Genomic DNA, 15,542 nt, shown 5'->3' with positions numbered 1-15,542 from the left:
AAGTATTTAATGAATAGAGCTTTATTGCAGCCATTGGAAGAGTTTGTTTAAATTAATTTTGTGAGTGTTATCATTCCATGTGTGCAGTGCTCCTCATTGGTTTTGTCACACATTGAAAATGAAATGACGCTTTCAAACTCCCCATCAGTTTCTTTGATGCAACCACTTATTTTAACCTAGGATACACTAATCTGAAGTCACGTATAACAATCTCGGCTATGGAGGAGCTGTATCCCGTGTCCTGCTCCCACAGGAGCCTGGCGATCCCTGTGGGAGGGCAGGGGCGCTCCCGGCGCGCGCTGCTCCCGCCGCCCCTTCCCGCCTTCCGCACGCCCGCGCCTGCGCGAGCTGCGGCGCCTGCGCACGGGGACACGGCGCGGCCCCTCGGCTTTTGGGTTGTTCTGCCGGGTTATTTTATTCTTCCTTTTTTTTTAATTTTTTTTTTTTTTAATTTTCCTATTCTCTCCGGTCTGCCTTTCTGTAAAAAGCAAAGCCCCAGCAGCCGTTCCCGCTGGAGTGACAGCGCTCAGTCAGTCGGGCCGTGACCTCTCACCCGCGGGGTCGGAGGTGACTGCCAAGATGGCGGCGGCTGCGGGAGCGCCGCGGCGGGCGCGCTGCTGAGGGAGACCCGCGGCCACCGCCCGGCCCGCGCCGCCCTCCGCGCCTTTCCCGGCCGGCCGAGCCCCGTGCCTGCCCCGCCGTCCTGGCGCGGCCCTCCTGATTCCGGCGCTGCCCGCTGAGCCGGTTGTTTTCCGTAGTTCCCGTGGGGAGGAAGCGCCTCTGGAGTGGTTCCGTAAGCCCAGCAGAGAGAGGGGCTGCGTGTGCAGCACAGGAGGGTTTGTGCAAACGCTGCCGGGTGCTGCTGTAGCGATGGCGCTCGCTCCGGCCGAGGATTCCTGACTGCGGGGGTCACGCAGCCGCTGGGGAGATGAGAGATGAAGTGCGCCGTGACACGGGGGAAAACCGAAGGAGGCGCTGAGTGAGGATGGTGTTGATGCCAGTCTGACGGTCAGCAGAGTGTGCTCAGTGCTGCGGTTCAGGATGAACAGGAAGAAAGGAGACAAAGGATTTGAAAGCCCAAGGCCCTATAAATTATAAGTATCCATTTTTTTTAAAAATTGCTATACTTGAAACCAATGCACACTGAATCAGGCCAAAGGCTGATTAATAGTGATTTATTTAAGTAGGAGCTGTTGCTTGTGGTGTAGCCTGCATTCAGAAAATGTGTGTTGCAGATGTATGTTTGAATGTGTAAATGGACTTACTCATGGGCAGCAGGTCTGTCAACCTTGCAGTCCCACGAAGATATTTACATTATACTTTTCAAGCTTTGAACATCTCTTCACACAGTGTCCGTACTAAACACCATACTACGATGTTCCATATGTACTGCTGTGTCAAAAACAAAAGCCCTTTTGACTTGAGGGCTTTTTATGTATTAAAAAGTATTTGCCTTTGCAGCAAGCTGCTTTGTTAAGCAAGTTGTCATTTTCACACATTAACTGTTTGAGTTGTAACCAAGCTACAAAGCAGTTGAGGGTGGATTTCAGTGCATTTTAATAGATTTCTTGTTATACCTCTTTGATTCCTTTATAAATCTTTTACACGAATGTATTTCTAAGTAGAATCAGTCTTCTCATATACACTTAATGTAAGTAACATCTGAATCTGAATTACATTTTTAGATGTAATTCTCTTGTAAGAATTTTTTATTTTTTCACCTGAAGCAATGTCACTTCTCAATCCACAGGATATGTGCAGATAAAGCATGATGTGCCATAGAAGTTGAATTCTTTCAAGGTTTTGTCTTGAGTCATGAAATCCACTGCTGTAAAGATGACACCCACTACAGAAAATGACATAGAAATAACTTACAGGGTTTTTAAAAAGTTGGAATTTTATTATCTCCTACCTTTTAAATAGTTTTATTTACCAGGAGTTCTAATATGTCATTCAAAATTCAAGCAAATGCATTTGACTAGTATAAAATACCTATCTTGTTTAATGGATTAGCATTATTTTAAATTACAAATTCTTAAGGCATGCTAATTGTAAAAGCACATACTGTGTCTTTTAATGTGTAATACCTGCTTACCTAAATTATGTATGAGTGTCAGCTCTCCTGGTAAACTTTCCACAGCTCTCTGATTGCAGGTGTTATGGGTTATGCCACTGCTGATACTGCTCATCACTGCAGTGTTAGACCTGGACACTGCCATCTGTAATTCTTTATTTTGACATACAAATAAGTGGTGTTCAAACATTATGTTATCTTCCTGTATTACCAGCAGTGTTCATCCTGGTATGATAATGTGTTTGATTTCTTGGGGGACTTTCCTGACATTGTGGGTAACTTCTATTCGTTATTTGGTTTAGACTACATAAAAGATTGAAACAAATCATTAATGATTTTTATAAAAGTATATTCTATTTGCAATATTTATCTTTATGTACATATATGCTGCGTGGCTCTTTGTTAAACTGGGTTAAAGTATTATTTTAAATGCTGGCATTTGTGCAAAACCTTACCTTATTTTTTTTTCTTTCAGCACAACTCATCAGGTAGTTTGTATCAACAACATAAATTTTCAGAGAAAGTCTGTTGTAGTAAGTATTTCTTAATAAAGTCTGAAGTAGAAATTGTCTGGGTTTTCTTCATGCTTTTAGAGGAAAAAACTGCTCTCACAAGCTAATTATGCTGTTTAGCTACTTCATAGGTTGTACTTTCTAATCTGATGCTTCTCATAAGTCTGTCATTGCTTGAGATAAAATTCCTTCTAATTGTGAGCATTTCTTGAAAAAGATTTCTGAATGAAGGCTGCTGCATTGTAAATATTACAGAGCAATTTGCAGTTCAAAATTCATACTCCCATAGAGTTAGCTGATGTTTGGGATAGGCTTACAGAGTTTTCTGCCTTGTATGTGAGTTCACTTGGGCTTTGAAGAGACTTTTGTCATTTCAGGCCTAAAGCCTTCAAGGATCTTTGTCAATCTACATATCTGTTTAAAAAGATTCTGCTTAGGCTTTAAGAATTCTTGTCTCAAGTTCAAGTACCAAAACATACAACATAATAACTTGAAATCTAGTCAATAGAGGCAGATTTTTTCCAGTAAAACAGGCATGATTGTCAGTCACATTGAATTTTTTGTTTTGTCTGTTTCATTTACAGCTGCAAAAATGCACCTGTTAAATGGTATGAAAGAAAATGTAAAGGGCAATTAATTTTCCTTTTTAAATATGAAAATATCATCTTTATACTAGTGATTTTTTAAAATTGTATTGGTAATAATTTTTTATATCTTCTAGTTTTTGAGTTGATAAAGATTTTACAGAAGATGTTGATTTGTGTTTTTGTAGGGTTATGTGGAACTCACAATATTTCCCACAGTTGCAAACCTGAACAGAATCAAGCTGAACAGTAAACAGTGCCGGATTTACAGAGTGAGAGTCAATGATTTAGAAGCAGCTTTCATCTATAATGATCCCACACTGGAGGTCTGTCACCATGAGTCAAAGCAGTAAGTGGTGTGTTTATGACTCTGCAGATGCAGTGTTTTCTGTTGCTCTTAAGTACACCCTATTCTTTTTTACTGTCAAGTTTTACCTGGTAATTTCATAATGTAACTTTTGGTCTGGTCTAATTTTGGGGAAGTATTTTGGCAATAATTTTGACTCTTACACTAGTCTTCTTTGGAATTTCTTGTGCTTTTATATCTGTATTGTTTTGTGAAAGTATCAAAAATTTTTTCAAAGTACTTCATGGGAAAAAAAGGCCTTGGATTTGGTCTGTATGCTTAAGACAGACACGGTATTCCTTTTTTCATCAGTTATGCAAGAGCTTCAATAATTCAGTTTGCAAATATGGTGTTCATTTATAGAGGACACAGAATTTATTGTCAGAATTATGGAAGTTTCTTTGAGTCTTGGTACTGAACCATTTGAGTATATTAATTCTGTAATTTTGTTTTGCTTTGATGTTTTTGTTGTTGACACTATTGCTCATTATGTCAAAAATTCAGAATCCTTATTGCAGGGATTCTAGATCATTGTGAAGAGCTAGAAAGTACAGCTTTTGGCCTTTCCTAAGGAATCAAACGTTCATTATTTATTTTTATACATAACAGTATAAGTCCTAGAACCTGAACTCACTTCCAAATTTGAAAGAAAAAGTTTCAAATTTCTTCAGTGTCTCATATTAAAGAATATGTTTAAAATCATGTGGCATCCTGTGTGTTCTAGGGAACTGACCTGGGATGGGGCTTTACCAAAAGATCTTGTAGTCATTTCATTTTTGGTAAGAGCATCATGGGCAAATGTTTTCCCTAGGTATTCTCTTTTGATTTGCTGGAACATTCATATTCTCACACCTTCTTTTGGCTGGCTTGGTTGAATTTACAATTTGCTGAATTGTTAAAAAACTTCTAGTGAAAGTGTTGTTCAACAGCAGCTGATAAAAAATCAGTCCTTTAGGCTGCAAAAGAGTGGCTGAAATCATCTAGTCCAGGTCCCCTCACATGGGGACAGGTTGAGTAGGTTGCACAGGGCTGTGTCCCTTTGGGTTTTGAGTATCTTTGGGGCTGGAAGCTCTGCAGTCTCTCCAGGCAACCTTCTCCAGTGTTGATGATCCTCACAGTAAAAAGTATTTTCTCATATTCTGATAGAATTTCATGTATTTTAACTTATGTCCACTGTCAGGAGCAGTGGGCACAAACTGAGACATAGGAGGTTCCCTCTGAACATCAAGAAACAGTTTTTACTGTGAGGGTGACTGAACACTGGGACAATTTATTCAGAGAGACTGTGGAGTCTCTATCCTTGAAAATATTCGAGTTATCTGGACATACTCCTGAGCAAGTGGTTGTAGGTGACCCTGTTGGAGCGGAGGGGTTGGACTAGAGGACTTTCAGAAATTGTTTCCAACCTCAGCCATTCTGTGATTGTGTAATAACTGGAATCCTGTGTAACTCCTGGAAGATGTGAGAAAGGGACAGCATTTCAAATTATCAGAGTGAGCACACCCATTATGTTAAAAAGGGGTGAGGAGAGAGAACTCTATCATTTTGTGGAGAAGGTGAGGGGTTTTTTGTTCAAACTATTCAAACTTAATGGAAAATCTCTCTATTTCATAACTCCTATGTTATTCATAGTTTTGAAAGACAGAGGTCACTAAATATTCATAACCAAAACCTAGTATGCCTCTTTCTGTATCTCAGAAATTAAAGGCAACGACAGTTACAAAATGTTAGATGAAGTTAGGTGTATTTTTCCATTGAAATACCTGGTCACAGTTGGGTAGTTAAATACAGCATCTGTGCTCTTTAGGCAGGATTGCAAGCAGAATTCCTAGAAGTCTAAAAACTCTAAAATTAGTACCTCAAAAAAATCATCAGTGTGTTTTCTCTGCCCTTCTTTACAAAGAACTGCTTCTAAAAGTAGTGGTTTGTAGTAGTCTATATCTCATCATCTGGTCATCTCTTCCAAGTTCTCATTTGTTATGGCAAATTTAGTGATGATGTCCTTTGTACCCTTGCAGCTGAACTAGCTGCAGCAATTATTTTGAGTGGGACACAGATGAGACATGATGGTTTATTTCTGATCTTACAGGGATCATTACCTTTGCAGTTTTCTTAAGTAGTCTGTTGAACTAGTAAGTGGGAAATTAAGATGGTTCTTGGCAACCTATATAAATATTTTGTTCTCATCTTTAGTTTTCTCTGTGGTGTGTAACAAGTATAAGTTCAGGTTGTAAGATTGTATATACAAACATTTTCTTTTGTTTTGGTAATGCTTTTAGTTTCCTAGATGTTGTTTACTAAAAGAAGACTTAAAATCATAGAAGCATTGAAATTGGGTAAGACCCATAAGGTCATAATCATAAGTCCAAGTCACCGTCATAAGTTAACTCAGCATAACCATGACCATTAAATCATGTCTTCAGGTGCCATGTCCACAAGTTTTTTGAACACTTTCAGGAATGGTGACTCCACCACTTACCTGAGCAGTCTGTTCCAACCTTTACAGTCTTTTCTGTGGAGAAATTTTTTCCAAGTAGGTTATCTTTGGTGTAAGTTAGAAATGTTGTTAATTTAATGGACATTTTCCTTCCTTTTATCAAAGTTAAAGTAATCTGAGACTTCTTACTCTCTTGTTAGCAACAGATTTCTGTTTAAAATTGAAAACTCTGTATGGAGTAAAGATTAGAAAACTTGCTACAGCATCTCTGATTTGAAAGGTTATGTTTGCTGATAGGAGAGTAAGAGCAGTGGTTCACTGTTATGTTGTACAAATTTTGGCATGCAAGAAAACAGTTAAAAGAGGGTTGAGAAATTCAGCTTTATGTATGACACAATTCTGTCTGCTTCACTATGATGTTCTTTGCTACTTCTTGGTGAGATCTGTGAGATCATCTCTTTGTATTCTGAATTTAAATATTCAACTTGTTTTCAGTTGAGATAGTACTAGTTTAGCATCTTAGAGGAAAAATATCATTGACACGTGGTCTCTGTCATTTCACATTTTCAGTGTTGAAGAAGGTGAAACATTTTTTTCAGTCATGTATTTTTTCAGTTCCCCTGAATATCAGAATAACTCTTACTAAAAAAGTAATTAAAAGTTAATGAAATTGTAGGAAAAGTTAGAAGCCATTAATTAGCATATTTTTAGCTTTGATGCCATTTTCATATCAGAATAGAGGGATGAACATAGATAAAGCAGTCCCTTCCTGACTGACCAAACACCTGAGCAGGGGTGTAAGGTGTGAAATAATTCACAGTGCTTTACTCTGTGTACACAAGGTGGCAGAGAATCCCATTTTGCTCATGTTTTTGAGAAGAGTTTCAAACCTTGTGGAGACTGCATATAGTGTTGGAGAGTGTCTATTTTGGGTCATGTTTTGGGGCTGCTGTTTTTGAGTGTTACAGTTGTCTATGCTCCTCATCTTTCCTTTTCTTGTAAATTCTTGTTTTTCAATTCTGTCAGAGATTGCTTTTTCTGGGCTATACATCTGTGTTCTCTGTAGAGATCTCAGTGCATATTCTGAATACAGAGGAAACTGCTTGTATCTCAGCCCTATTTATTTAAAACAGGCAAAGCAGATTTTTTTTCCTTAATCTTATGGTTGAGATTGTAAACTGTTAAACAGGTGCAGCAAAATTTTGGGTGCAGGGGTTTGATCTGTGATAAGTGAAGTTTGTGGTGATCCTGTCGTGCTTCACATTTGTGGTATAATTAGGATGCCAGGCTGAGAAGCTGTTGCATTTTACTGTTACTATTGTGTAAAGGAAGCTATGTTTTTGTATAGCTAGCTAATGTGAACGTAATGCTTTCCTGTGCAGTGCTGCTCCATTTGTCTTTTTTTTAGCTTGAAGCCTGTAGTATTTAAACATTACAGATATGGAGATGTTCTGATATCCTCTGACTTCACTGTTGCTTTAGTTACAAGCAGCAGTAAGCTGTGAGAGCAATGTGGTAGCTTTCAGGGCTTCTCTGTCTTGCAGTATTTTTTGTTCTGGGAAGTCAAAGATCAAGCCTTTAGACTTTGTACAAAATAGAAAAATTTCTGGTGGACTGAGCATGTGTTGCCTTGCTGCAATAAATAGCCTTTATTTACACTGATGCAATGCTTGTCTAATTAAAAATTCATTATAGATGTTAGAAATAAAGAAAATGTCCTGGCCAGGAATAGCCTTTATTTACACTGATGCAATGCTTGTCTAATTGAAAATTCATTATAGACGTTGTTAGAAATAAAGAAAATGTCCTGGCCACAACAGGGTTCATTTTTGCAGTAGTCAGGAGCAGGGAAAGGCTGGAGATTATTCTATACCACCTTATCTCATTTTCCAGGGATGGGAAAAAGGCTTGCTTCCAGATCCCATAACATGGCAGAGGGTCAGGTATTTTCATGAGTTACCTGGGGTGAGCAATACCACATGAATCATTCACTTCTTTTCTCATACACATTGTTGTTGGTGTTGTTGCTGTTACTGTTTGTTGTCTTGTTTCATTGCTGTCTGGTAAATTATTCTTATGTCAATCCATAATGTTTTACCTTTTGTGGCCCCAGTTCTCCGCTGCAGCCCACCACAGGGTCAGGGTGGAGAGACAGAGTGGCATGTAGTTTGGAGTAGTTTCAGTGGAAACACTAAATAGGAGAATTCCTAGACCACGACACAAAGGTTCAGAGCACTTTTGAAAAGAGATGACAAAGACCTTAAATTTGACCAGGAATAAAAATTAGGTTTTTCAGCTTGACAGAGGTTCAAATCATTGACCTATTAATCAATCACCTAGATGTGCATGTATTGTATCTTTTAAATGGTATATTATGTATGTACTCCAATATCAAGTGCTTATTCTATATGGAAAGCAAAGTAAAATAGTAATTGAATTGCTGGTTATGAAGAGTAATGAATTACAGGCAGAGCAAATAACTTACTTTGCCAAGTTGATGTTAAGTACTGTAGGAAAACAGTGGTTTATAGACTATATGTTTGGCACATACATTTATAGCACTGGTGCAGCTACTAATGTGAAATGCTATGGAAAGTTTGAAATCAATTAGTAATATTAAAAAATAAATCTCTGTAGTATTGCTGCTTTACAGTCACTCAAGCTGCATGTGCTTGGGCTGTAATTAACAGTGTTTGGGGTGAATGCTGATAGCAGAATGTATCTCTGCTGGGAAAAGACCATGAATACATATTTGTTTCTCATTGTCAATCTGTACTTAGCATTAGGAAAATTTATCATTGTTCCTTGGACTGTAACTTCTGGCATGTGCTCTGTTTTTCTTAAAATGGCCATATGCAGTTTATTGAGAATAGTTCAATCTATGAAAAGATTAATCTGTGGTACTATGCCTTTAATGGGTTCCTTTTACAATGAATCACCCATTTGAACTGGAACACTTCACAAAAATAGAAATATAAGGAATAGACGTGTTTTTCATAAAATGTTAAGCTCTGGAGTCTCCCTACTTTGCTGTAAAATCATAACCTTTTCCTGTCTGTGAACCCAGTGACGTTTAAAGCGTAGCCACAAGCTCATCACAAGCCTCAAAGTTTGAACAAAATCTCATTGTGTAGGAAAGGGATCCCTATCAATAATAGTCAATTTTCAAAAACAGTTTGGAGAAAAATTAAAAGCAGTCTAACAGAATGTTACCGTGGTTTTCTTTTGCTAGCTTTTTTTTTATTTATTACTAATAGTTGTTAGTAATGCAGACTCTTTTTAAATTGTGTTTTCCCACTGGTATTTGTTTGCCTTTCTAGGGTGGCATTTGAAGGACAGCTTAAAGCAACTTTGCTTGGGGAGGGTCTTTGATCCCTCAATATGACAGATCAAGGAAGTAAGCCAACTAAAAGCTGCCTGATTAATAAAAAATGGACTTACTTTCCCATTTGACACTTTTAGCTGTGTCCCTATAGGATCAGATGAACAGGAATCTCCTTAGTGTGTGAGCTAGAAGTGATGCGTGAGTGAGACTAGGAGACAGCACTTCAGCTGGAGTTTAAGTGGGTTGGAATTGTTCTGGAGCCATACATGAAGTTATACTGTATTCCAGGGTACAAACTCAACCTCTTCCTTTTAAAGCTTGTTGGCATTATATCCTACCTTTAGGTACAGTTAAGTGTGAAAAAGGAAAAGAAATATGTTTAAACTTGGGGTTTGTGAGTTTCTCTACTGAAATGGTCCCATTTACTATTCAGAAGCTTTCAAGCAAAGCAGAAAAGTTTACTGCTCCTGACATTCTCAGCCTTGGTAGTGGTGCCAGAGAATTTGTATTATTGCCAAAGATGAAGAACTACATGAAAATATGTTCTCAAATGTATTTCAATGTTTTAGCAAAATTTTTTATAGTTGTGGAGGACTTGGAATATTAAACAGGGTGTTTGACATACCTAGACTTACAGAATGCTGCACAGAATGCTGCTGGTGGCATGGTTAATTACACTTTGTTCTTCCAAGTAAGGTACTGTAATTTGGGTTGTTTTCTCAGGGGATGGTGAATAGAGAATGGTTAGATGAAAGCAAAATCCTGAAATGAGATCATGTCTGCTTTGTGTAGACTTCAGATTCCATGGAAGATGGAGTCCCCAGCCAAAAGTTAATTTACTCCATTGTGGTGCAGTAACCCTGCACCTGGGTCAGGACATCCCCCAGTATCAGTACAGGCTGGGGGATGGAGGGATTGCAGGCAGCCCTGCAGAGAAAGACTTCAGGGTGCTGATGGATGAGAGGCTCAGCATGAGCTGGCAATGTGCATTTGCACCCCAAAAAGCCAGCAGAGTCCTGGCTACATCACCAGCTGGGCAAGGGAGGGGATTCTGCCCCTCTGCTCCACTCTGGTGAGACCTGTGCAGCACCCAGCTCTGAGCTCCTCAGCACAGAAGATCATGGAGCTGTTGGAGCAGATCCAGAGGAGGCCACCAGGATGGTAAGAGGGATGGAGCACCAGTCTGTGGGGAAAGGTTGAGAGAGTTGGGGTTGTTCAGCCTGGAGAAGATAACAGCTCCATGGAGATCTTACTGCAACCTTTCACTACTTAGAGGGGGCTTTATAAAAAGGATGGGGCAGACTTTTTAGTAGGGCTTGTTACAGTAGGACAAAGGGTAATGGTTTTAAACTAAAAGAAGGTAGGTTTAGACCAGGTACAAGGAAGAACTCTTATTGTGAGGGCAGTGAAACCCTGGAACTGGTTTCCCAGGGAGGTGTTACATGCCCCATCCCTGGAAATATTGAAGGTCTGGTTGGACAGGACTCTGAGCCACCTTATCTAGTCTGCAAGATGTCCCTGTCCTCCCCCAGAAAAGTTGGACGAGATACCTTGGGAGGTCCCTTCCAACCCAGAGTGTTCTGTGGCTCTGTGAATCCATGACTGCTGTATGCTTGATTGTGTCCTGCTTGTGCTTGGATTTATCAGCAGTACCTAAATTCTGTGGAAAAGGTGATAAGTTAGTCACACACTTTCTCTTCAGGTATAGAGTTGTGCAAGCTTTTGAAAAACTGTGTATACTGGAGAGCTAGAATTAAGAAAGATTTTGCTCCCATGCTTTAAACAGTTTAGAAATCCTTTTTGAAAAAGTATAAAAGCTATTGCATAAAGCTGTAAATTCAGGGTTATTTTTGAACTTGACTGGTCATACTCCAGTAGTTAAATATAATCACATTAAGTAATAAGGTAACATCTTGCTCATAACTTCTTTAACAGAAGACATATGCTTGTTCCTGCTCATTTCAGTAGAAAACAATTGATCTAAGTCATAACTGAAGTAATGATCTGACTTTGTAATGAAGTGAGCAGTTAATGAGCAAGCTGATATGTAGCAGGGGGTTTAGACGGTGGATGCTGCTACCTATTTCCCAATAAGCATCTCCTGTGGAAAAGCAGCTTGGGTAAGCATTCAGGCAAAGCAGTCACACACCACACTTAGCACAGCTAGCTCAGTGCAGAGAGGCAGAAGGGCCTTTTGTATGCTAAATTACAGCCAAGGTTTATTCCAGCACACCAGAGGGGAAATCAGGGGAAAAAGACCAAGCCATGTAGTGTGCACAAGGTTAAGTAGGGGTCAGTGGCCAATGGTCTGAGGACACAGGGGTGGTAGGACAAAGAGTATTGCCCTACAGGGAAGGCAGGGTGGCCACCAGGGATACTACAACCAATGAGGAAACAGGGAAAGGAGAAACCACAAAAATTAGGAACACATGGGGAATGAGAATTGGGGTGGATCAGTGCTGTGGGGCTCCCTGGGAAAGTCTTCTCTTTCAGCCTAGGTGCAGACTCTAAGGTGAATTCTTCCAGGGTGAGGCCCTGGGGATTTCCCTGAGGGGTTCAAAGGAATCCACGCTGATACATAGTAGCTCAAACATGATTACAAAAACTGTGCATCTTAAATAAATAATGGTACACTTTAAAAAAGAAGAAGGTTTCAAATATAACTAGAAACTAAAAAGTATAGTACATGTTTCTGTGTTGGTGTATTAAGACCAAAACTCTTAACATATAATATTTTATGTGTTATGTACAAGTGCATTGAAAAACCCCTATTTCTATCCATCAAGCTAAAGGGGAAAATACCATTGCCAAGCTAAAATTTTACATTTAGAAAAGGAAAATAAGAGTAAAACTGCAGTATATGAGGAAGCAGGTCTTCAAGACAGAACTTTAGAATAAAGATACAAACTTCATCCAAAATAAAACCTAGAATTTTTAATTTCTAGTCCAATAAATGTAGTTATTACTCTTACTGGCAAGAAAAGAGCACTGAGCATTTCTCAATTTATTGGGAGTTACTACTGTTTAAGTCTTTTTGATCATAGATCACTTCTGCAAGAGCCATGTTTTAAGTTCTGGTTGTTGAAATCTAATCTGTACTCCTTTTCTCTTCCACTCCTTTGAAAACAAAACAGAACAATTGGTTGTGCATGCACCTTGAAATTCAATTTAGAAATTGTCTTAACTTCCAAAATTGTTTTTTGTGGTTCAGCACAACTGTACTTTAAGAATTAACTGGCTATTTCTGACAGGAGGAATCTCAACTATTTCTCCAATGCCTATGCTGCCGCTGTCAGTGCTGTGGACCCAGATGCTGGAAATGGAGAGCTCTGCATTAAGGTTCCCTCGGAGCTGTGGAAACATGTTGATGGTAAAGAGACCAGACTGAAAAATTAATCTAAGATGCCAGAGTTGTCAGCTATCAGTTTGCTTAGGAAGATAGTAGCTTTGAAGAAATAGAAGTAGTGTTGTGTTATTTTATGAATTTATGATTACTGTTTCCTTTTTCCTCTCCACTTGAATTCTGAAAAATACTTGCACTTTTTGGTAATAGGGAGGAGTGTTGCAAGGCTTCTTGACACTATATACAAACATACTCTTGGGTGGTCGTGACCCCAGGAGAATACTTGGGGAAGTGAGAATAATAAAGCATACTGGGGGATAAATTGTAATTTTGAAGCTGTTTACAATATATATGATTCAACAAAAAAATAATTTACAAGGATATAGTTATATACATATTTTTACAGTTATATACATATTTTTACAAAGCTCTACTAATTTTATTCCTCACTTTGAGGGATGGTCATTTTAGAATTGATTTGGTAGTGAAAGTAGACTCCTTTATAAACTGGCATCCTGGAATAAGTAACTGTTTTAATAAGTTACTTTCCAGTATTTTTATTATTTTCTTACAGGGATCTTACTAGTTTCTTGTATTATATCTTTCATGGTTTTATTGGTTTTTTTCCATGCATTTATGAGACCTCTGAGAGAATAATAACAGTTGTATCATGAAGCTGACTCATGCAGTAGTGTCAGATGCACCTTAATGGGAAAGATGCTTTTGTTTATTTTAATTTTTGTGTAAGTTCCTGTTGCCTTACATGCAAGTCCTGAAGGGAAAATACTCTAACATGTATAATTTCACTTTTCAAAGTTTGAGTGCCAAAATGTGGTGATACTTGAGGAATAAATTTCAGCATATGCTTGAATTTCTTTTCTTGCCAATCTATTAATAGGTGAGATTTCTGTGAAACTAAACCAAAGTGAAGACACTTAAGTTACAGGAAAAGTATTAACTATAATAAGAGATTTTAAGCAACTGCAAATAACAATAATATGTCTTTTAAGAATGTGCCTGCTTCAAAGAGTTTTTGGAGAAAAGTTTTTCAGCAAGGTGCCAAGGAGATCATGTTCAGGATACAGTTTATATAAATATGCTTTACTGTTGGGGAATTAGAAGATGAAATGTGACTCCAATTGCAGTTTTTATTAATTAATAAAGGTTCTTGTAAATTCATCTGCTGTAAGTTGTGCTTAGGGAGGCCTCAGTTTTGTAAGCTTTGAGCTGTACTTTGTAAGTGGACTGGGAAGTCCATGAGAATGAAGTTACCACATAGTCTTCAAAGACCTAGAGTCCAAAACTGACTTATTATTCTACTGTAAGTTTTATGTAAGTTGTATATATTTATTCCAGTTTTGGTGTTTGTGCTGCAGAGTTAAAAGTCCTGAAGGTGCATATAAACTTTTCTCTGGACCAGCCAAAAGGAGGCCTTCATTTTGTGGTGCCTAACATGGAGGGCAACATGGCAGAAAGAGGGGCTCATGTCTTTTCATGTGGTTATCAAAATTCTACAAGGTAAGACAACTGTCTTTGAATGTTAGATTTGTGTTTCCTATTTATTCTCAAAGTGTAGGACATACAAATAATTTCTTTGAATTATTTCAAGTTTAAAAAATTCTAAAACTTAATTTGTGCTTGAAAGGAGCTTACTAATGTGAAGTAGCATCTTATGACTAGTAATTGGAATGTCTAGTTTTTATAGCTCAGCAGGAGGTAAAGACAAAAAAAAGCTTATAAAGCATTGTAAAGTTAATGTATTGTAGAAGTCAGTATGTCAGCATTCATATATTCTTAAAGTACTTAGGGATATAGTTTGGAACTTGAAAGAAAAATCACCTGTGAAAAAGAGTATAATTATTAAGTATAATTGTTAACCATTTTCCCCCTAATCCTAACTTTTCTAGGTTTTGGTTTCCTTGTGTGGATTCATATTCTGAGTTGTGCACCTGGAAACTTGAGTATACTGTAGATGCTGCAATGGTGGCTGTTTCAAATGGAGATTTGGTGGAAACTGTATACACCCATGATATGAGAAAGAAGACTTTTCATTACATGTTGACTATTCCAACTGCAGCTTCTAATATCTCCTTGGCAATTGGACCTTTTGAAATCCTTGTTGATCCATACATGCATGAGGTAGTAATCTTCATCATAGAAGTCTCCTTATTTTTTCCTAAAGAATTACTGGTGTTTCATGTTGCAGTCAGTATATATTAGTCCAATAATGGTTATTTCTGGATCAATCTTCATCAGTACAGTCATATGATAAAGCTTGTCTAGTAATGCCTGTATTTAAATTTATCTCCAAAAACAAATGCCTTTAAATAAGCAGCAATTCCATTTATGTCTTAATTTATAGGGCAAATTTAGTTGAAATTGGGTTTCTTCCCTGAGATATATAATATACTTGATATTTATGTATTTAAATATATAGGTAGGTCTTGTTTTAAGTAAAAGAATAATAATAAAAATTTTAAAATTATAAAAATAAATTTTCCTTTGTTTGTAGGTCACTCACTTTTGCTTACCACAACTTCTCCCACTGCTCAAACATACCACGTCATACCTTCATGAGGTGTTTGAATTTTATGAGGAGATTCTTACCTGCCGCTATCCTTACTCCTGTTTCAAAACTGTTTTTATAGATGAAGCTTATGTTGAAGTAGCTGCTTATGCATCCATGAGTATTTTCAGGTTAGTATTTGAGAAAATTGCTCCTTCTAAATCCATGGGCCTAGAAGCTCTAGATCCAAGACTGTTAAGAAATGTGTGAAACTCTAGTGATTTTTGTAGCCTGAGTGTTGGGCTTTCTATTTGAAAAGGCTTGTTTTTATTGACATTACGGGCTTTTAACACCATTTCCATTTTTATCTATTATAAAGATGTTGGATTTACTTTAAGAAAAAAATGGCAGTGAT

General features: G+C 38.0%; 1 protein-coding gene across 3 annotated transcripts in view; it reads left to right on the top strand.

Moving 5' to 3' along the window:
• The first annotated feature begins 347 nt into the window (after positions 1-347).
• Positions 348-15,542, top strand: part of TAF2 (TATA-box binding protein associated factor 2) — a 60,136-nt gene continuing 44,941 nt past the window's right edge. Inside the window, exons 1-7 of one of the 3 annotated variants that reach the window (XM_039715393.1) lie at positions 348-1,094; positions 2,553-2,607; positions 3,359-3,519; positions 12,533-12,648; positions 13,998-14,139; positions 14,529-14,760; positions 15,134-15,318. In XM_039715393.1, the coding sequence (XP_039571327.1) occupies positions 1,042-1,094; positions 2,553-2,607; positions 3,359-3,519; positions 12,533-12,648; positions 13,998-14,139; positions 14,529-14,760; positions 15,134-15,318 (944 nt within the window). In that variant the 5' untranslated portion in view covers positions 348-1,041. Of the gene's footprint in view, positions 1,095-2,552; positions 2,608-3,358; positions 3,520-12,529; positions 12,649-13,997; positions 14,140-14,528; positions 14,761-15,133; positions 15,319-15,542 lie in introns of all 3 variants that reach the window. The other 2 variants (XM_039715392.1, XM_039715394.1) reach the window with 2 other exon arrangements.

Source organism: Passer montanus, unplaced genomic scaffold (genome assembly GCF_014805655.1).
Source record: "Passer montanus isolate IOZ18808 unplaced genomic scaffold, ASM1480565v1 scaffold33, whole genome shotgun sequence".
Lineage (NCBI taxonomy): Eukaryota > Metazoa > Chordata > Aves > Passeriformes > Passeridae > Passer > Passer montanus.
The sequence above is the reverse complement of the archived record's forward strand: the minus strand, read 5'-3'. Positions and strand labels throughout refer to the sequence as shown.